The sequence below is a fragment of the Capra hircus genome, chromosome 14 (genome assembly GCF_001704415.2).
Source record: "Capra hircus breed San Clemente chromosome 14, ASM170441v1, whole genome shotgun sequence".
In the NCBI taxonomy this organism is placed as follows: domain Eukaryota; kingdom Metazoa; phylum Chordata; class Mammalia; order Artiodactyla; family Bovidae; genus Capra; species Capra hircus.
The window spans coordinates 71977037-71997942 of NC_030821.1; the positions used below are offsets into that span (position 1 = coordinate 71977037).

Sequence of the window (20906 nt, forward strand, 5' to 3'; positions counted from 1 at the left end):
GTACTAGAGTGGGTCGCCGTCTCCTCCTCCAGGGGGTCTTTTGACCCAGGGATGGAACTAGTCTCCTGGATCTCCCGCATTGCAGGCGGACTCTTTTCCACTGCACCACCTGGGCAGCCCATATGTAGACATATATCCCCTCTTTTTTTGGGTTCCCTTCCTATTTAGGTTACCATATGGCACTGAGTTCCCTGAGCTTTGCAGTAGGTTCTCTTTAGGTGTCCATTTTATACATCGTGTCAATAGTGGGTATACGTTAATCCCAATCTCCCAATTCATCCGAGCCCCTGCTTTCTATCACACTTCTTCAAAGCACTTCCTGCCATCAAAAGTTATTTCACGTCTCTGTTTTGTAAGTTGCTTTTGTGTGTCTGTGGCTCTCTGCTCAGCAGGACATTTAGGACAGTGTTGGTGGTGATGTCAGAAGTGGAGCCCTGCCTGGCATACAGGTGAGTGCTCAGACAAGAACTGATGAACTTGAAACAAATCGTGTCTCTCCCTATCTCCGCCCCCTACCAGTGTAGCTGTCCCTCTCCCTAGTGACATCCTGAACTTTTCCTGCGATGCATGGATCACACATTTATTTGGGGGCTTGTCTCCTGTTCTGCTCCTCAGGGGTCTTCCGGGTCAAGGACAGAAGGCCTGTGTTCATAATGATCCCGTGTTCATTACCCTGTCCCAGGCACCTGAAGCGATCGAAAACACTGGGGGCTGAACTGCAAGCAGATGCTAAGACGTGTGATAAAGGTTGGGTCTGGGACGAGCCCAGCTTTCTTTTTCTGTTCAGGGCTGTTTCCACCTCCAGCAAAGATCTGGGAACCAGAAGAGTACCTGCCCACCCATCTTCATGGGAAACTTTGAAAAGCCTGTTCTCATGCCAGCCCTAAGGGGGTTGGGTGTAGTTAGTGATGGTTTTCTCCCCAGGATCACCTTGAATTGATGTGCTAGCCTTGTGAGGGAGAGATGGGGAGTCCCTTTCTCTGTGTGTGTGGGAAACGAGGGCTTAGAGAGATGAAGTGACTCTCCCAGGCACTATAGCTTAGAAGAGGTGGAAGCAGCCTTTGAACTTGGAACTTGACTGCCTCTGAATGCAGATGTGACCTGAGAGAAGAATGATAAACAGAAGAATTTTGATTTTGGCTGCTCATTCTCCCTACTGAATCCCTTAACCTCGCCTCAATCCTCTGCAATTGGCTTCCAGAGAAGAGTCAAATCTTCTTGTCTTGCAGGCATTTGCATCAAGATCCCTGTGGCCCCTGTAATTGGTGGTTGGACACGTATGTGAAAGAGCCTTCCTGGGCTGCCTGCTCCCTCTCCACCCGCCTGCTTGTTCTGGGCTCTGCAGAAGCGCTCGCCAGCCTTCTGCAGGAATGGATGCTGCTATAAATGCTGTCAAAAGGCGAGGGTTCTGCCCCAGGCTTTTCTGTTCCCTGCTGATTCCCCGCCTCCACCCCTCCAGGAGTGTCGCCTTGGGTGGCAAAGCCCGGCCTCCCTTCCTGTCCTGGATTTGAGGCTGATGGCATTTCCTCTGCTGGCTTTGGAGGTGTGCCCACGGCCCCCATGCTGCTCTCTGCAACCTGCCTGCCTGCCCTGCCCTCCTTGAAACCAACGGAGAAAATAAATGAAAATGAGGTGAGTGGAGAGTAAATCTAATGAGCAGGAAAAAAGACTGGAATCCAAGACTGAGGCTTGAGCTAAATGAGGCCTCAATGTGGGATCTTTAAGCCACAGAGGAATTCAACAGCCTGAGTAAAGCAAAGGGTAACAGCCCAGGGGTCATCTTGGAAATTCGAGATTTTCTCTGAAGGGGGTGTTGGTTCTCGGTTCTAAAGGAGTGAACCTGTGGGCCTCCTGGGCAGAGAAGCCTTTCTGCGCCCCATCTCCTTCCTTGATTACAGGAAACAGGCTTCCTTCGGGCTCCATGACCTTCCCTGAGTTCCAAGGAGCAGGTTCAAACAGTTGCTAATTAGGGAAAGGAAGGGATGTGGCGGGGCTTTCCTGGTAGCTCAGCTGGCAAAGAATCTGCCTGCAATGCGGGAGAGCCCGGTTCGATTCCTGAGTCGGGAAGTTCCCCTGGAGAAGGGATAGGCTAACCACTCCAGTATTCATGTGCTTTCCTGGTGGCTCAGATGGTAGTAAAGAACCCGCCTGCAATGTGGAAGACCTGGATTCGATCCCTGGATTGGGAAGATCCCCTGGAGGACCACTCCAGCATTCTTGCCTGGCAAATTCCATGCAGAGAGGAACCTGGCAGGCCCAAGAATCTTGCCTGGAAAATTCCATGCAGAGAGGAACCTGGCAGGCCCCAGAATCAGACATGACTGAGCGACTAAGCATTAAGCACAGGGGGTGCAGAGACCAGGGAAGAGCAGTTAAGGAACAATAGTGCAGCCTTCGGGCAGGGTCCTGGTCCCTCTCAGGGAATACACACAACAATATCTTTGAGCTGTTTGCCCATACTGAAGCCCCCTCCAGGTGGGGGACGTTCACAGTATGCTGCCCACAAGTATGTAGATCCCAGATGGGTTGGAACCAGAAGGTTGATGATGCTGGCTCGCACTTACCTCCCCACCAGCCGATCAGAAGTATGTCCACCAGCTGATCATGCTCCCTTTGAACCGTTGCTATGAAACTCCTGACTACCCGCTCCAGGTTGAGACACACTGTTTTGAGGGTATTAACCCACTGTGGTTCCCTTTGCTGGGCAAACAATAAAGCTTTTCTTTTTGACTTCACCCAAAACTCAGTCTCTAAGATTTAATTCTGTGTCAAGTTTACAAAGGCAGGATTAAGCTTCAGAAGGACACTCACTGAGGACTCTAAACCTGGGGTGGAGGTGGTTATTGATACTCTTTCACAGCCCCCCTACCTTGTTGACCAGGATGTCCTCCTGGAAGACTTTTTGGGTTCATCTGTCATCTGTACCCTTGGAAGACTCTGGTGGATGGTGTGGAATACTCTGCCCCTCCTCCCTGTCCTCCTGCAGAGGATGAGGAAGGAATAGGTAAAGAGATGGGAAAAGAGGGGTCAGGGACCAAGTCTGGGAGGGCTTTCTGGAGAGTCTGAGCTTTATCTTCTGAGCAGGCAGACCTACTCATGAGATCTTGCTCATGTACAGCTTCTTTCTTGAGTACGTTTAGCGGTTCATTCATTTATTCATTCAACAAATGAACTGTACAAAAAAGATCTTCATGACCAGATAATCACAATGGTGTGATCACTCACCTACAGCCAGACATCCCGGAATGGAAAGTCAAGTAGGCCTTAGGAAGCATCACTACGAACAAAGCTAGTGGGGGTGATGGAATTCCAGTGGAGCTATTTCAAATCCTAAAAGATGATGCTGTGAAAGTGCTGCACTCAATATGCCAGCAAATTTGGAAAACTCAACAGTGGCCACAGGACTGGAAAAGGTCAGTTTTCATTCCAATTCCTAAGAAAGGCAATGCCAAAGAATGCTCAGACTACTGCATAACTGCACTCATCTCACACGTAGCAAAGTAATGCTCAAACCTGGGACAACCTGGAGTGGGTAGTCAGGAGTTTTATAGCAATGGTTCAAAGGGAGCATGATCAGCTGGTGGACATACTTCTGATCGGCTGGTGGGGAGGTAAATGAGGTTCTCCAAGCCAGGCTTCAGCAATACATGAACCATGAACTACCAGATGTTCAAGCTGGATTTAGAAAAGGCAGAGGAACCAGAGAACAAATTGCCAACATCTGTTGGACCATAGACAAAGCAAGAGTTCCAGAAAAACACCTATTTCTGCTTTATTGACTATGCCAAAGCCTTTGACTGTGTGGATCACAATAAACTGTGGAAAATTCTGAAAGAGATGGGAATACCAGACCACCTGACCTGCCTCCTGAGAAATCTATATGCAGGTCAGGAAGCAACAGTTAGTACTGGACATGGAACAACAGTCTGATTCCAAATAAGAAATGGAGTACGTCAAGGCTGTATATTGTCACCCTGCATATTTAACTTATATATAGAGTACATCATAAGGAACGCTGGGTGGGAAGAAGCAAAAGCTGGAATCAAGATTGCCGGGAGAAATATCAAGAACCTCAGATATGCAGATGACACCATCCTTATGGCAGAAAATGAAGAGGAACTAAAGAGCCTCTTGATGAAAGTGAAAGAGGAGAGTGAAAAAGTTGGCTTAAAGCTCAACATTCAGAAAACTAAGATCATGGCATCTGGTCCCGTCACTTCATGGCAAATAGATGGAAAAACAGTGGAAGTAGTGGCAGACTTTATTTTTGGGGGCTCCAAAATCACTGCAGATGGTGATTGCAGCCATGAAATTAAAAGATGCTTACTCCTTGGGAGAAAAGTTATGACCAACCTAGACAGCATATTCAAAAGCAGAGACATTACTCTGACAACAAAGGTCCATCTCCATCTAGTCAAGGCTATGGTTTCTCCAGTGGTCATGTATGAATGTGAGAGTTGGACTGTGAAGAAGGCTGAGTGCTGAAGAATTGATGCTTTTGAACTGTGGTGCTGGAGAAGACTCTTGAGAGTCCCTTGGACTGCAAGGAGATCCAACCAATCCATCCTAAAGGAAATCAGTCCTGAATGTTCATTGGAAGGACTGATGTTGAAGCTGAAACTCCAGTACTTTGGCCACCTCATGCGAAGAGCTGACTCATTTGAAAAGACCCTGATGCTGGGAAAGATTGAGGGCAGGAGGAGAAGAGGATGACAGAGGATGAGATGGTTGGATGGCATCATTGACTCAATGGACATGGGTTTGGGTGGACTCTGGGAGTTGGTGACGGACAGGGAGGCCTGGCATGCTGCAGTCCATGGGGTCACAAAGAGTCGGATATGATTGAGTGACTGAACTGCCTGACTGATGCTAGTCATGACATCACCTTCAGTGTTAGAAGCTAGACTGAAACATGGTCCTGATCACTTTCCTTCACTGAAGCCTTTCCTCTATGAGGCCTGGATGCCACTGGCCTTGAAGCTGGCCGAAAACAATCTTTTTGGAGATTGGATTCTCTGGAAGAGACACAAAATCCTTCTACTGAAACAAGAGGGGCTTAGAGCATTGCATTTTAAACTGTTAATGTGAACTATGATCTCATCTGTAATTAGCAGATGGGGAAGTCACAGATGATTAGTAGTTTATTATAAAGTGTGGTAAAGTGTGAGCGCACACTCCTGGGGGTGCAAGGGAAGCAGGGTGCCAAGGCACAGTGGGCAGTGGGGGGGCTGGGGGCACACTGGCATGCTGGCTGTCGACTGTCACCTTGGCCTCACTGTCACCCCATCCTAGCTTAGCTCCCCTCTGCAGCACGGAGGAGCCAAGAACCACACCCTCGGATTCCCTCCCCTGTGGGGTTCTGGGCTATCGTGTTCCAAGGTACAGGGGGTTGGAGAGATTTTATTTCTACTCAAGGAAAAATCTAGGACCTGAGGTGGAGGTAGCTAGAGCGCAGTTTTGTTTGGGCAACATATTGATAAATTTGCAATCCGGTTCCCCTGGCTCCAAAGTCTACAGTTAACCACTGGATGACAGGGCCTCATTGGATCCCAAGCAAGTGGGCTTCAGGTCAGAGAGCTATCATGGGAGGAGAAACCAGCCTATTCTCTGCAGGGTCTTAAGCAAGGCTCACGGTGTGGTTCATGTATGCCTGGGTGATATGTGTGGGCTTGTGATAAGAGCCGGAGCTCAGGAGTAAGAGGGAGAAGGGGAAGGATGGATGGAGAAACAGCTTGATGTACTTCCCCCAAACTGGATATAAGGAGTTGCCCTCAGCCTGGCTGGGGCCACAGCGAGGCTGAGGAAGAGAAGATGAGCTTCTTACAGAGGATTAGACTTGAAGCTCATGCGACAGCCAGGGTTTTGCCATGAAACCTGTTAGATATTTGATTTCCCAGTTCAGAAGAGAGGTCTGGGCTTACCCTTAGAATCATCTGCAGAGATGGTGGCTGGTATCATGGGAAGAAGTCTGGTAAAGTGTGAGAGCACGCTCCTGGGCGTGCAAGGGAAGCAGGGTGCCAAGCAGGATTGTGCCGAGGAGGAAGCCAGCTTAGGGGGGAGGAGTCGGAAAGCTGCAGCAAGACTGAAGTCTTGCTCAGTAGGAAAGTAGCTACGCAGAGCAGAGGAAGGGAGCATCCTATGAAGGAGGCAAGGAGGGCTGGATCAAGTACTCCAGGAAGAATCAGCGTCATGATTGCATCTTCAGTTTGGATCCTTCCTCTGCCTTCCAACTTGTATGTCTGGCAGGATCAGTGGCAGGATCCACTTGGCCAAGTACTTTGAAGATGTTAATTCTCATGATCATTATGGTCATGATAATATCGAGATAGGGGGTTAGTGTTCTGAAGAGGCTATGTTTGAAATTATTATTTCTAAACTGAAATTGATTGCATTTGAGTCACACTGTTTTATAAAAGTTGAAGACAATTGTATAATATCGCTTGTATGGAATCTACAAAAATGGTACAGATGAACTTATTTTCAAAGTAGAAATAGAGACACAGACAGAGAGCAAATGTGCGGATACCGAGGGGAGGGGGCGGGGCGGTGGGATGAATGGGAGATTGGGATTGATGTCCGCGCACTATGTGCTGTGCTTGTCGCTCGGTCGTGACCGATTCTTCACGACCCCACGGACTGTAGCCTGCCGGGCTCCTGTCCACGGGAATTCTCCAGGCAAGAAGACTGGAGGGGGTTGCCATGCCCCCCTCCAGGCATGTATACACTACTCTGTATGAAATAGATAATTAATGAGAGCTTACACGGGGAACTCTATTCAATGCTCTGTGTTGACCTAAATGGGAAGCCAATCCAAAAAAAAGAGGGGATATCTGTACACGTGTGGCTGATTCACTTTGCTCTACAGTAGAAATTAACACAACTTTGTAAAGCGGCTATACTCCAGTGAAAATTAATTAAAGATAAACAGTAAAGACAAATGCACAGTCAACTCAGAAGGGTTGGGGTGCTCACTCCGAGAGTGGGAATATTACTTTCCCAGGGTGGGAGGGCAGGAGGGTGGCTGACATGCAGTTAATAATTCAAGAAGGCACAAGGTGTCATCCTGCAGGGCACCCTGCCCCTGGTAACTCATCAATAAAATATTGGGCTCAGTGCTGTGGAGCCCACAGCTAATCTGAGAGCAACATTCTCACTTGGAAAGGCTGGTTGGCATGGGAGCCAGAGTGTCAGAGAAGCCCATGGGTCTGGAATAAAAATGTCACGAAGGGAAGTGAGTTTCCAACACTCCTTCCTGTACTGCATCCAAAAGAACAGCCCTGAATCAGGTCAGCAGTGGTTACTGTGGCCCTGGGAACATTCTACCCATGAGGTGGGGGACTCCTGCATGCTGTCTGGCTGGCCCCCCTCTGCAAGACGGCTGCCTCCATCCCGGGAGTGGTCCAGCCCCTCTGACTCAGGAGGAGCCAGTGAGCCCTTCTGAAGCCCTTTAGATAAGCCCATGTGCTTTACTTTTTCTTAACTGTCATTTTTCACTCTTAAAGGAATACCTACTTGTTAAAGAAAAGTTTGCAAATAGAGATGATGGTATCAAGACGAGAAAAAAATGGCAAATGTCCACTATTTCAAGAAAATCATGTGTGTTTAATAATAATAGCAAAAATGGTGCAGCAGAGGGCCGCGACGCTGAGTGTTCTGGGTGCGTTTTCACCTGTTATCTTTGTGGCAGCCTTACCTGGCGGCCTGGGTGACAATGCTGCAACTCCACTCCAAAACCCAATAAGACCTAAAGACTGAAGTTTGTTTTATAATGAATTTGGGGGCTCAACATGAACTGAGTCCTATTTATAGTCTTTAGTTAAGCTGCTTGGTGTGAATATTCACGTATTAATACAACATTATTAATGGTTTTAATTACTGAGCACTGTCTCAGGCCCCTCTGGGGATATTTTTTAGTATGTGGTGTTGTTTATCATATTTCTCAGATCTGCAAATTTCAAAATTCCAAATCATGATGGCATCCTTTATGATCCCCCTGTAACAGCTGAAGAACTTGAGGTGCAGAGTTTTTGCCACTTGTTAGTTACTCTGTTGTGTCTGACTCTTTTGTGACCCTGTGGACTATCGCCCACCAGGCTCCTCTGTCCATGAAATTTCCTAGGCGAGAATACTGGAGTGCGTTGCCATTTCCTTCTCCAGGGGATCTTCCTGACCCAGGGATCAAGCCAGGTCTCCTGCCCTGCAGCTGGATTCTTTACTGTCTGAGCCACAGGGAAACCCTATGCCACAGGCCTGACATCAAATAGCTGAGAAGAGGTAGAGAGAGGAGTTGAACCCAGGTCTGCACACCTCAAGAAACTATGTACCTCCCAACCCTTCCCACATCACAACACACGGAGAAGGATAATGGTTGTTTCACCCACGGCAACAGAGGATGAGGGTGCTCGGAACCAGGACAAGTGGTCCAGGCTGTCCTGATGTCAGCCGCTTCAGAGTCCTGCCATCCTCACCCCTTTACTCAGCCTGCCGCCCCCTGGTGGGGAATCCACCCAGAATTTAACTTTCATTTATAGAGTGTGATTGATCCATCACAGGGTTGGGCAGCGGTGCTTTAGGAAAGAACTCTAGAATCTGACCGCCTGGGTTTGAATCCTAGCACCTCCATTTTCTGGTTGTAAGACCTTTCCTGGAGAAGGAAAGGGAAACCCACTCCAGTGTTCTTGCCTGGGAAATCGCATGGACAGAGGAGCCTGGCGGGCTACAGTCCCTGGGATTGGACCCAACTTAGCGGCTAAATGACAATGACATCAGAGATCTTTCCAGGGTGAGTGACTCAAATTCTCTGTGCCTCAGTCCCTTCATCTGTAGAATGGAGATGACAACATTGTACTTACTTCCAGCTGAGAGCAACAACACTCACATGGTTCCCAAGGCAGGAGGAAAGCAGTGGAGCTGCTGGGGGCAACCCTGAACTCAGGATGATCCTCTTAACTTTTGGGGATGGGGGGTTGGGAGGTAGCAGGTCCTCAGATCCAGCCCTTGTAGGTAGGTAGACGCCTTGCCTGTTCTCTAAGAGAGGCTGTGCTTGTCTTGCTGGAAAATGTGCGTTACCTACACAGGCTGATCAACAGAAGGCGGGGGTCAGCACCCAGAAGATGTCATCATCAGGTCAAGAATACAGAGCTGTTGAGAAGGCCCCTCTTAGGCCTGAACATACGTAACCTAAGCCAGTATCCTGTTCTGTGTTTCTTTTTGCACTGCCAGAGTTGATACTTGACATTTCTAAGATCAAACCTAAAATGTCACAAGTAGAGTTCAGAAAAGAAAAGGTGAGTCTGGAGCCCCTGGATGGAATACGATGCCAGGATTATTTCTGAGTTATGCCAGGTTCCTGGAAATCACTTGACATTTGAAGTTCTTTGAACAAATGAGCTGAGTGGACTAAAAAGTAGGTAAATAGAAAATACATCTGACTTCAGGAAGACCATCACCCTTCACTTATCCAAGGCCCAAGAGGAGGTGTGCTTATCGGCTATTCAACCACAGGCTGGTTGCCTGGTTATGTCTCTTGCCCTTTGCCCTTCATATGCAAACTCTGCATGCCCCGTGGGGTCATGAAACAGACTGGCCTGGGGGGCAAGCACTGAGTGATTTGGGGCTGGGCATTTTGGAGCCGAGACGGGACCTTCTCTTTGTGGGGTTCTTGATGATCCGATGGTGATTCTCAGCACCGCCTTGCCCCCTTGCTCCTCTGCTTGATGGAACCCGGAATGAAGCCACACCTCCCAGACTCAGGATGGGGTCTCCATTGCCTATATCTCACTGCCCAAAATCTCAATATTCCTGAGTCAGGGATGGGTTCTGGGTGAAGACTCACAGTGGCAGCTTCACTGTTACGCCCAGATGGGTGGCATCCATTGACCTGTGTTTGGCCCCATGCTGTCTCCCTTAGGGTCTGCCCAGCCATCACACCTGGGACCACATTCTACTTCTAGTCCGGGGACCTTGTCCTGAGTCCCAGCTCTGAGTTTAGGGACAACCTCTGTTCCTGGGGCAGGATCCAGCTCACCAGGGCTTGTCTGCTCACTGAAGCCTCTGCTGAACTGTCCCCAGCTTCCAGAAGGGCCCTGTGTTGTGGATTAGCCCAAAGCCGGATGCCACATGTCAGGTTTCTCTGCTGGATGCTGTGCTTTCTCAGCCAGACTCTCCACCGAGGCTGGCCTCTTGCTGTGATGTTTGCTGGGCCCCAACCTACCTGAACTCAGCTCCCCACCTCTATCCTATGGCTCTAGGCCTTGGTATGCCCTGAGCTTTCCCTTGTTTAAATGTCCCCAGCAGGTTGGACTGAATAAAACTCAAGGCTTTCTCTGGCTTTCTGTGAGTCTGCAAAGAAAATGATAAGCCCTGATGTTGGTCATGGGCTTTGCTCACAGAGGCTTTCTCACCTGACACCCTCTCCACGTTCCACTGGGGCCTCCTATACTTCTTTGATATGTGCAAAATTTCTGAGAATGAAAAACTTTCTGAACTTGGCTCCAAGGTTGAAGTCCACCTGAACCTCAACTCCTTCTCTGTACTTTGTGCTTCTCATGAGTTTGAGCAAACTCTGGGAGATAGTGATGGGCCAGGAAGCCTGACATGCTGCAGTCCATGGGGTCGCAAAGAGTCGGACATGACTTAGCGGGTGAACAACAGCAGAGAGTGTAGTTTCTCTTCTGTCGTGATGGTCTCAGCTGAGGTAACGCAGGTGGATATTTCTTTGAGAGTGTATCTACTATAGATTCGTTTCCGATGCTAACTTTCTTTTCAACGAGCTATAGTTAAGAGTCAAGAGTTAGATAGTGATTGGAATTTACTACTTTTCCTTTCATTACTTAAACCTTGTCCTCCCCTCCAGCATGAAACTTATCAGAAGAGCTTCGTGTTTGCACACGTGGGCTTAGACAGGTATGGATTCTTCTTTTTAAGATTTTTTTTGGAAGTGTACTATTTTTAAATCCTTTATTGAATTTATTACAATATTGCTTCTGTTTTATATTTTGCTTTTCTGGCTGTGAGGGGATCTTAGCTTCCTCCTGGACCAGGGATTGAACACCCACCCCCTGACCTGGAAGGCGAAGTCTTATCCACTGGACCACCAGGGAAGTCCCCAGGTATAGATTCTTATGGAAGAGACAGTATTTCTCATTACATTTCAGCTTTCTCTTAGTGGTGAACACAGGAAGAATCCATCTCCTCACCTCACTTGCCCTGAGGTGGGGCTAGTGACTGCGTTCTGGTTGATGATAGAAAAATATAATAATATGGGTGACTCCCAGGCCTGGTACTCAAGGCCTTCTGAGTGACCTCCCTTTCTTTCCCTCTCTTCCCTATAGCTGGCTGGATAGAGAGGATCAGGCAGAGGACTCCAAGTGGAAGGAGACTGAGATCCTGAGACCATTACCAGGAAGGCCCCTGCCACACATTGAACAGGACATAAATGAGATCTAAATCTCTCATTTCATTTCAGCTGCTAAGAGTGGGAGTCATTTGTTAACAGCACTTAGCTATTATTGACCAATACGGTTCCGAGCCTAGTTCTACACCTAACTATAAGATCCTGGGCAATTCCTTTACTGTTTCTGAGCTTTCTCATCTGTATGAAGCTTTGCAGGCTCTGCAGTCAGAAGAGCAGAGCTTAGCATGCAGTCTTCCCAGGAAACAGCGCACCTGCCTGAACCTGCTCACCCACCTGCTGCCTTCTCATTGTGCTTCCATCCGATCCAGTGGTCTTGATCCCACCTCAGGGCATTTGTCTGTTCCTTCTGCTTGGGTCACTTTTCTCCCAAGTTCTACGGCTTTCCTCTTTCTCATCATTTAGGGCTAATCTTTAGCAGCATATCCTCAAAGATGCCCTCCCTGGTGCCTTCAGTTCAAAGAACATGCTTGACCTCCAATTCTTTCTTTTTTGGCCACAGCATGTGGGATCTTAGTTCCCCAACCAGGGATCGAACCTGTGTACCCTGCACTGGAAAAGCAGTGTCTTAACCTCTGGACCGCCAGGGAAGTCCATGATCTTCAATTCTTTATCACAGTTGTCTTACATAATTTTTTTTTTTTTTCATTGCCTCTACCCCTCTCTGAAAGCACTCTTCCATGCTTAGTCATGTCTGATTCTTCTCAACCCCAGGGAGTGTAGCCCACCAGGCTCCTCTGTCCATGGGATTCTGCAGGCAAGAATACTGGAGTGGGCTGCCATTTCTTACTCCAGAGGATCTTCCCAACCCAGAGATCAAACTTGCATCTCTTGTGTGTCCTGCATTGGCAGGTGGGCTCTTTACCACTAGTGCTACCAGGAGGGCTTCCCTGGTGGCTCAGCTGGTAAAGAATCTGCCTGCAATGTGGGAGACCTGGGTTTGATCCCTGGATTGGGAAGATCCCCTGGGGAAGGGAAAGGCTACCCACTCCAGTGTTCTGGCCTGGAGAATTCCATGGACTATACAGTCCGACATGACTGAGCAGCTTTCACTTTCACCTCTCTTTCACTTTTCAGTGCCACCAGGGAAGCCCCTAAACACTCTGAAAGCAGAGTATTATGTATTGGTTTATAGGAATATTATCCGTCAAAATTATCACATACCAGGCACATGACAAGCGCTCTATAAGCAGCAGCTCTTTATGCGGATCCCACTATATTGAGTCTCTGTTTACAGGTCTCTCTTTCCACAGTTCATTGCGAGCTTCTGAAGGTCAAGGACAAGGCCTTACTTATATTCACTTCCCAATAAACCGTGTACATAAGAGACGATGAAGAAATGTCTGTGACGGGAGAGAAACTCAGATCGTGTCTTCGATCTAGAGCATCCAGAGACCAACGAAACCATCCTTGTTCTAAAAAAAATTAAACCTTTTTATTAGTATATTTATTTTATATATAAAAGAAATACAAAAAAAGAAACACAAAGAAAATGCGTTCATGGCAACTCGGACTTGTCGGCGCCTTCGGCTGGGGCTCCCGGCTCTGGCCCGCTGGGTGTCAGCAAAGTCCGCCGGTTGTAGTGGCCCTTGATAATGCCCGTGTTGTTGTTCTCGTTCAGCAGCTGCTTCTGCCTCTGCCTGTTGAGGGACTGGACGAGGCCCAGGACCACCGCGGCCAGGGAGTACTGCCCGGGCAGTCTCCTGGGGGGTAGGATGAAGGGGTTGGGCTGGACTCTTCCCAGGAGAAAGTACGTTTTGATTTTCCCTTCCTGTTCGCTGATGCCCTTCACATAGATCTCCCCTCGGTAGTCAAAGGCAAAGCCCTGGTCCTTCAGGATGAGGTAGGTCTCCTCCGGGACCTGGATCCTGCCGCTGACCCCCGTGCTGTCCATCCGACTCGCCAGGTTCACGGTTTTGCCCCAAATGTCGTACTGTGGTTTCTTAGCGCCGATGACGCCGGCTACCACCGAGCCGTGGCTGATGCCTGTGAGGGAAGCAAAGGAGCAAGAGATGAGAGAGGAGGGAGGTCTCAGAGGGAGCTGCCTCCGCCTGGGAGCACGTGTGTGCCTGTGTGTGCTCAGCCATGTCCGACCCTGCGACCCCACGGACTGCAGCCCGCCAGGCTCCTCTGTCCATGGGACTCTCCAGGCAAGAATACTGGAGTGGGTTGCCATGCCCTCCTCCAGGGGATCTTCCTGACCCAGGATCAGACCCACACCTTCTGTGGCTCCTGATTGGCAGGCAGAGTCTTTACCACGGGGCCACCTATTTTCATCTCATCTTACTACTAGGAGGTAACGATATAAAACCCAGCTTATACAGAATAAAGCTGACACTCAGGGAGTTTTGTTTTCTAATTTTGGGCCGCACCTCGAGGCATTTGGAACCTTAGTTCCCTGACAGGGGATTGAACCTGTGACCCCTGCAGGGGAAGTGTGGAGTCTTATCCACTGGATCACCAGAGCAGGGCAGTCCCAGAGGATTAAAAAGACCTGCCCAAGTCATAGAGCTGGTTACAGCAGACCCAAGACACAAACCGAGGCACCCAATCCCATTGGACACATAATTTTCCAAATTCCAAACTATGCCTCCAGTGTAAAGTACAGGTTGGCCTTAATCTCAGCAACATCTCCTGAAATTACAGAGCCTTTGCTCAGGGTTACAGTTCTTTTTATTTCTGGTTCGATATATATTCAGTAATTTCAGAAAGGACATGTAGAGCCCTTGAAAGAAGTGGAAACAAGCCCTGAACATCCCATCCATCGATCAAAACATAAAATATCACTGCTTTATTCCAGTGAACAAAGGGAGTCCTTAGATCTAACAAGTCAGGCATAGCTATTACTTGACCTTTTATACTTCAAAGCTACTAAAGCAGGACCAAGCAAGTAAAATGGCACACCAGCCAGAGGATATCTAAGACATGAGGACTGCAAGAACATTTGTTTTCAGATTGCACACTGGCCCCCAGAAGGTCACTGGTCTCAGTAACGAAATCCTGGAGCTGCTGCTGGAGGACCATCTGGGTGTGTGATTTGAGGCTAGTTGCTCCCCTTCTCTGGGCCTGAGTTTACCCATCTATACAACGTGAATGTGGACTGAGCAGGGGCTTTCAGGTTGGGCTTCCCAGGCGGCTCAGATGGTAAATCTGCCTGCAATGCAGATGACCCAGGTTTGATCCCTGGGTTGGGAAGATCATCTGGAGAAGGAAATGGCAACCCACTCCAGTATTCTTGCCTGGAGAATCCCATGGACAGAGGAGCCTGGTGGGCTACAGTCCATGGGGTCGCAAAGAGTTGGACATGAGTGAGCAACTAACATGTTCACTTTTAGACTGTGCTTTAGGAGCACCCCGCACCCACCGCTGCCCACAGGCTTAGTAGAGATGCTGAAAAAATTAACAAGTTATACACATTGTAAATGACTATTGTCACATCACTGTGAGTATTGTGTTGTTGTTTTGCACAAGGGTGTCCCAAAGCCCAAAGGATGCTGAGCTGTGTGGCTGAGTGAAGAACTCAAATGCTATCTGCCTGTCTCTGGCTCAATTCAGCATCTGACATCCTCAGGAACAGAATTCTGGCTTTTGGCTCAAGGCAAATACCCAGAAGAACCACAGGGCAATGCATTGACCCCTAGCATCAGGTGAGACAGAGGGAAATGACTGACAGTCAGCTTTCTCTCTACCCAAGGCCTTGCAGGGTGGGATTCCAGATAAGCTGGAGGAGGGAGGAGCTGTGGTGTATCATATTCTTGGTATTTCTGCACACAGGCCACAATCCTTCCCCTGCTTCCAGCATCTTGAGCAAGAAGAAGCCCAGACAGGCCTGTCCTTGGCCAGGTCACACTGGCTCTGCTGTATTCTTGCGGGAAAAAGCGCCCCTGGCTTGATGCCCAGGGTACGGAAGGGCTCAATGGAGCGAGGCCAGCCAGCCTTCCAGCTGCTACTCACCAATCCGGAGCTCAAAATTGTTGAAGGAATGCTTGTTGATCTCCTGGATGCTTTCAGTCAGGGCGAGGGAGAAATCGGCCAGGGCGCACAAATGCCCCCACTTATCCTCGCATTGCTGCAGCGAACGTGAGAGAAGAAGTCATTGGATGGGGCAAACAGGATCATTTCTGCTGCAGGGGTCTGGTCTGTGTCCTAACCTAACTCCACCCACACCCCCCCTCAAGGGAAGTACAGGTTGTGAGCCGCACAGTCATCAGTGTCCAGAATTACAGGGTGCCAGGAGATTTGCTCCAGAGAGCGTCATATGTGTGCCTCTCAGATTCCATTCCCTACCCTTACCCTTGCCTGTTCAGGCTGATGCTGCCCACAGGTGTGTGTGTGTGTGTGTGTGTGTGTACACTCCTATGTTCACATGTATGATGTTTCCCATCTAGGAGCCGTGTCTCTTTCCTTTGAAGCACTCACCGGGTCTGTGTAAGGGATATTTCACATAGACATTTGCTTTCTGAGCCTCAGTTTCCTCATCTCTAGAATGGGGATAAACAAGTTGCCCTGCTCACTTCATGGGGACTGAGTGACAGTGTATATGTGATAGGAATTCTGTGTCTCTCTAGAGCAGAGGTTGGCAGTCACTAAAGGGCCAGATAGCAAGTATTTTAGGTTTTGTGGGCCATGTGGTCTTTGTCATGACTACCCAACACTGCCATTTTGGCCAGAAAGGAGCCATAGACAAAATAGAAATGAATGCGTGTGGCTGTGTTCCAATAAAGCTTAATCTGTGAAAACAGGTGGTGGGCTGGATTTGGCCTGGCGGATGTCTCTGGGGATCCCTGCAGTAGACTGATGTGTACACGTACCCAGTGACCATCAAGGGTTTCTTCTCAGGTAGTCTTGCAACACTTCTAGGATTTTAGTTGGAAAGTGAGCAAAGAAGGATGAGAAGGGATGAGGACTCCTGTCCCTGGTAGTTCACATCCATATCCAGAAAGCATTTACTGAGGACCTACAAGAGGCAGGGCTTTGTGCGGGCAGCATGACTGTATCCCAGGTAAATCCATCCACTGACCTTGGGGGGTAGATGTTGGTTTTCCCACTTAACACTAGTGCCTGGCACACAATCACCTCTCAAAAAAGTGAAACTATTAATACTGGAGCCCGGGAGCCATGACTACTGAGCCCACGTGCCCTAGAGCCCGAGCTCTACAACAAGAAAAGCCACCATAATGAGATGCCCTCACTCAACACAAGGAGAGAAAGCCCGCATGCTGCAACGAAGACCCAGCGCAGCCAAAAAATAAATACATAAAAAATGTTTTAAAGTCTGACTTTCAATTTTTAAAAACTGGAGCTATTATTATCATTACTTTTGGAGGAGAAAACAAAAGTAAGAGCAAGAAAACAGGCTGGGATCAAGGGTTTAGCAACACCAGCAAACGCTCATAATTGGTATTTCTCGGTCCTGATTTTGCACATGAAGTGAACAGTGAGTTTCAGAGTGAAGCCTAAAGGCTTCCCAATCATAAAGAAGCATCGTTTCACCCAGTGGATCCTGCTTACACGGGGAACAAATACATCACACACCTGGAAGGTCCACTTATCAGAGTTTCTCCCTGCCAGTCACCAGGTCTCCTGGCACTGACAGCCCACCACTCTCCCACCTTCAGCGACATGACCTCACTGAGGTCCCTGCCGGAGGGTGTGGTCGAGTCCAGAGCATTCCTTTACCTGCTTTTCAGGTGACAGGCCTGACACAGCCATGTAGGTACTACCAATGGTCTTAATCTTTTCAATGTCTTGAAACCGGTCTTCACCGAGCAGCTGAAACAGACCCAGACAACAGTGTCAGTCCTGGTCCTTGTGCTTCCAGCAGCCTGGGGCTCCTGGAAACAGACCCCTGGCTCACGGTGAGGACCACCTTGGGCTGGGTTAGCATCCTTGAGGTAACCCCTTTCTTCTCTCAGAATCAAACATCCAGGCTATCAACATATGTTTATTGATTACATGCTAAGTGTTAGGTGCCCAGACGGCTGTGACCAGATACTCTAAGGACTAGATCAGTTTCTATGAGTCTCTGAAAGAAACAAGTTTATCTTATTAAAGAAGAAAGGGCAAATATTCTAAAATCCATCAACACTTCCTTTTGGCTTTACTGTCAGCGTGTATTTAAAATCTTAGCATTTCATGTCAGCACCCTGGTCTAAGGTGCCATTAGGTCTAAGGTGCCATTAGTCTATATCTGGTTTGTTGTTATCATTTAGTCGCTAAGTCATGTGCGACCCCAGGGACTATAGCCCATCAGGCTCCTCTGTCCACGGGATTCTCCAGGCAAGAATACTGGAGTGGGTTGCCATTTCCTTCTCCAGGGGATCTTCCTGACCCAGGGATCAAACCCGCGTCTCCTGCACTGCAGGTGGATTCTTTACCACTGAGCCACCAGGGAAACCCTTATACTTGGTTACTGTATTGCAGTAACTTCACTTCTTGAGCTAAAGTTAAGCCACTATTCTGAGATCCTGCAAACTGTGCCCAGGGCAGAAAGTGGCTGGAGCAGTGTCTGTCCTCAGCCCAGTTTAATGTCTGACATTTATCCTCAGATGCCACTAAGCAGGCTTGGTCTCTTAGCAGCCCTTTGACTATTAATATTTTAGCTCGAAGATTTTGGCATGTTTTTGGTTGACCACCTCCCTCCCTCTTCCTCCTTACAATTGCATTTCCCCAGGTGGATGGACATGGGTGTCTTGCGTCAAGCTGGGGGGTGGTGAGGAGGGGAAAAACCCCTCCTGCAAAGCCCATTAATGTAAATAAAGTGCAGCATGAGTGTTCCCCCATTCTTGGAAACTGGAAGAAGAAAGTACCATCTGGGGTGTGTTCATATTTTGTGGAGGTCTGTGAGCAAATGCTAACTGATGGTTTTATCTTTGGCAGTTTGAGCAGATGGAGAAATGGCCCGGTCTCTGTGATGTCAGGGCCTTGTAGTGCTGGCCTCCAGTCAGGTCCTGATTTTGCCATTTGCTGGTTGCATGACACTGGGTTAAGTTCCTAGCCTCACTGAAGCTCACATTCCTGGTCCTCCAGGAGAAACAACTGTCTTTATCTCATGTGATTATGAAATTAGATGACACATTTCTGTGTCTATAACTCAGTCTGGAATTCTGTAAGTGCAGACATAGTTTACAATGAACAGCACAATGCTACGACAGCAAGGATGCTTATTCTCGATTGTAAATTTCTGAGGCTCCCGTTTACCTCATCGAAGTCAGCAATGATCTCATTCAGCAGGCGGAGGCATTCCACTCCTTGGTTGTTCATTTCGGTCTGAGAGTAAAAGTCTGCAAACCCTGGGATGGAGGCAAACATCACCCCAACTGCATCATAGGATTGAGAATACAGCTCCTGGACAGAGAGACACACAGAAGGAACCAGAAACAGTCCTCAGAGGTGAAGTTCTGCGGTGGTGCCCCTGCAGCCATGCACAGGTGCCCAGAGAGGGCAGAGAACGGCGCTCTGGCACCATCTCACCTTAGCATCGTCACAAAGAGGGCTGGGGCCATTGAAAACTCATGGTCTCAATTTTGCTGACTTGAGCTTAACTGAAGCCTAAAAACTGACATAAAATGAGTATAATGATATAATATGCCATGTAAATGGGCATGAATGACAAATGCTTAGTATAAAACTGTTTTTTTTAATGACTAAACATTCACAATCTTCTTTTCTTTTTCTTTTTGGGTTGAATTTGTTTCCAAAACATTTTTAGTGTGTTATTCTAAGACCAATTGATAAGTTTAAGTGGCAAAGCTATGGCTGATTCATGTTGACGTATGGCAAAAAGCTATCACAATATTGTAAAGTAATTACCTTCCAATTAAAATAAATAAAAAAAAATAATTTTTGCTTTCTATTGTAAAAATACATTGTACTAATAGCCTGAATGAGGATTAAAAAAAAAACTATGACGAGAAAAAGAGAAAATTGGTAAATCCATGGTCTCCAGCCTCAGCTGGGCCCAGATTTCTGCCTGGGCCTCACTTTGTCCTTGGTCAGCTTCCTTTTCTGCTGTTCTCAGTGGCCCTTCTCAGCTCTAATCGCTCTCCTTACCTTCACTCTCCACTTGATTCTTCTCAGTAGATGGCCTTGTCTGATATGCTATTGAGAACACTGAGGCTCTCACTTTCCTTACTCATACAATCATCTCTTTCATCGTATTTTCATCTCTTCGGCTTCAACTCCAGACAATGCATCTTCCCTTCTCCTGCTGAATATCAATGCTTCTTCCTCATCTCTGGATCCCCCTCTCACTTCTTCAACCTCGTCCTCCTATAGTGATCCCTTCCTTTCTTCTTTCTTTCTCCTCTCCCCCTCCACTTTGTCTAAGTGCCTCCGATAAGAAAAACCACAAGGTGCTCTGGATGCTGAAGACACTTGTAACTAACCATCTCCACCCTAACTTCTCAGACTAGCTATCTCTGGTGCCTGTGCCCATTCGCATGAAATGAATCTAGGGAAGGTCAGATTGCCAGCCAAAATGAGGCCATCACTACACCAATCTCTGCCCAAGGCTTGCTGGGCATCCCTGGGAACTGGTGTGATCACACCCAAGTTCATAGGTCTCTCGACTTCCCTGTGCTAGTTATACCACATCTATTTTCCTTGTGCCTGGCCCCTTCAAGGATTTTTTTTTTTTTTTTTGGCTTATCTACTATCTTCAGTGTTGGTGATTGTTGTTATGGTTCTGACCTTGACCCCCTACAAGGTTCACAGTTTCCATAGTCACCTGGGCCATCCTGTTCACTCTCAACCTTTCACCAACATTCATGTGTGAGTCTCTAGAATCCCATTTGCAAGTTAGTTCTCTTTGGGCTTCAAGCTTCTCTGTTTCATGCTGGGTTGCCTTCACACTCCTCAAATTATAAGTGCTGCACCGGAGTGCATGTCCTTGCTACCTACACCTGCTCCTGTTTCTTCATTCGCTGACTCGGTTGGTAGCACCAGCATGGACAAGTCGTCAAACTTAGAGACCCTCAGAGTCATCCTTGACCCTTTCTTCCCATCATATTCAGACCCAATACATTGCCAAGTCCAGGTGGGTTTCTTTTTGCCTCCAACATATTTTTTCTAATCCTCTCACTATTCCTTTCTATCAGGTCCTTGCTGTTTTCCTCCTTGACTATTCTTAAGATTTTTTTAATACGGTCCAAGCTATAAGGTTTTTTTTTTGTTGTTTGTTTGTTTTGCCTGCACTGTGCAGCATGTGGGACCTTAGTTCCCTGACCAGGGATCGAACCCACAACTTCTGCAATGGAAGGCAAAGTCTTAACCATTGGACCACTATGGAAGTCCCTTCCTTGACTATTAATTAATATGAGAACCTCTTCCTGGGTTCAGAACTGGTCTTATCTCATTCAAAGGCATCTTCCATATGGCAACCAGAGTGATATTTCAAAGATACAATACTGACCATGCCCTTCCCATTCTTAAAACCCTCGAACTGCCCTCAGGACAAAGTTGAAACACAGGAGCATGACCTATATTCACATAT

The 20906-nt window shown here is 47.9% G+C and overlaps 1 protein-coding gene across 2 annotated transcripts in view; it reads right to left on the reverse strand.

Annotated features, from left to right (window-relative positions):
• Positions 12824 to 20906, reverse strand: part of ADCY8 (adenylate cyclase 8) — a 235353-nt gene continuing 227270 nt past the window's right edge. Inside the window, exons 15-18 of one of the 2 annotated variants that reach the window (XM_018058572.1) lie at positions 18614 to 18760; positions 17093 to 17185; positions 15368 to 15482; positions 12824 to 13399 (exon numbers count right to left, since the gene is read on the reverse strand). In XM_018058572.1, coding sequence (XP_017914061.1) covers positions 12912 to 13399; positions 15368 to 15482; positions 17093 to 17185; positions 18614 to 18760 — 843 coding nt within the window. In that variant the 3' untranslated portion in view covers positions 12824 to 12911. The remainder of the gene's footprint in view (positions 13400 to 15367; positions 15483 to 17092; positions 17186 to 18613; positions 18761 to 20906) is intronic. The other variant, XM_018058573.1, reaches the window with a different exon arrangement.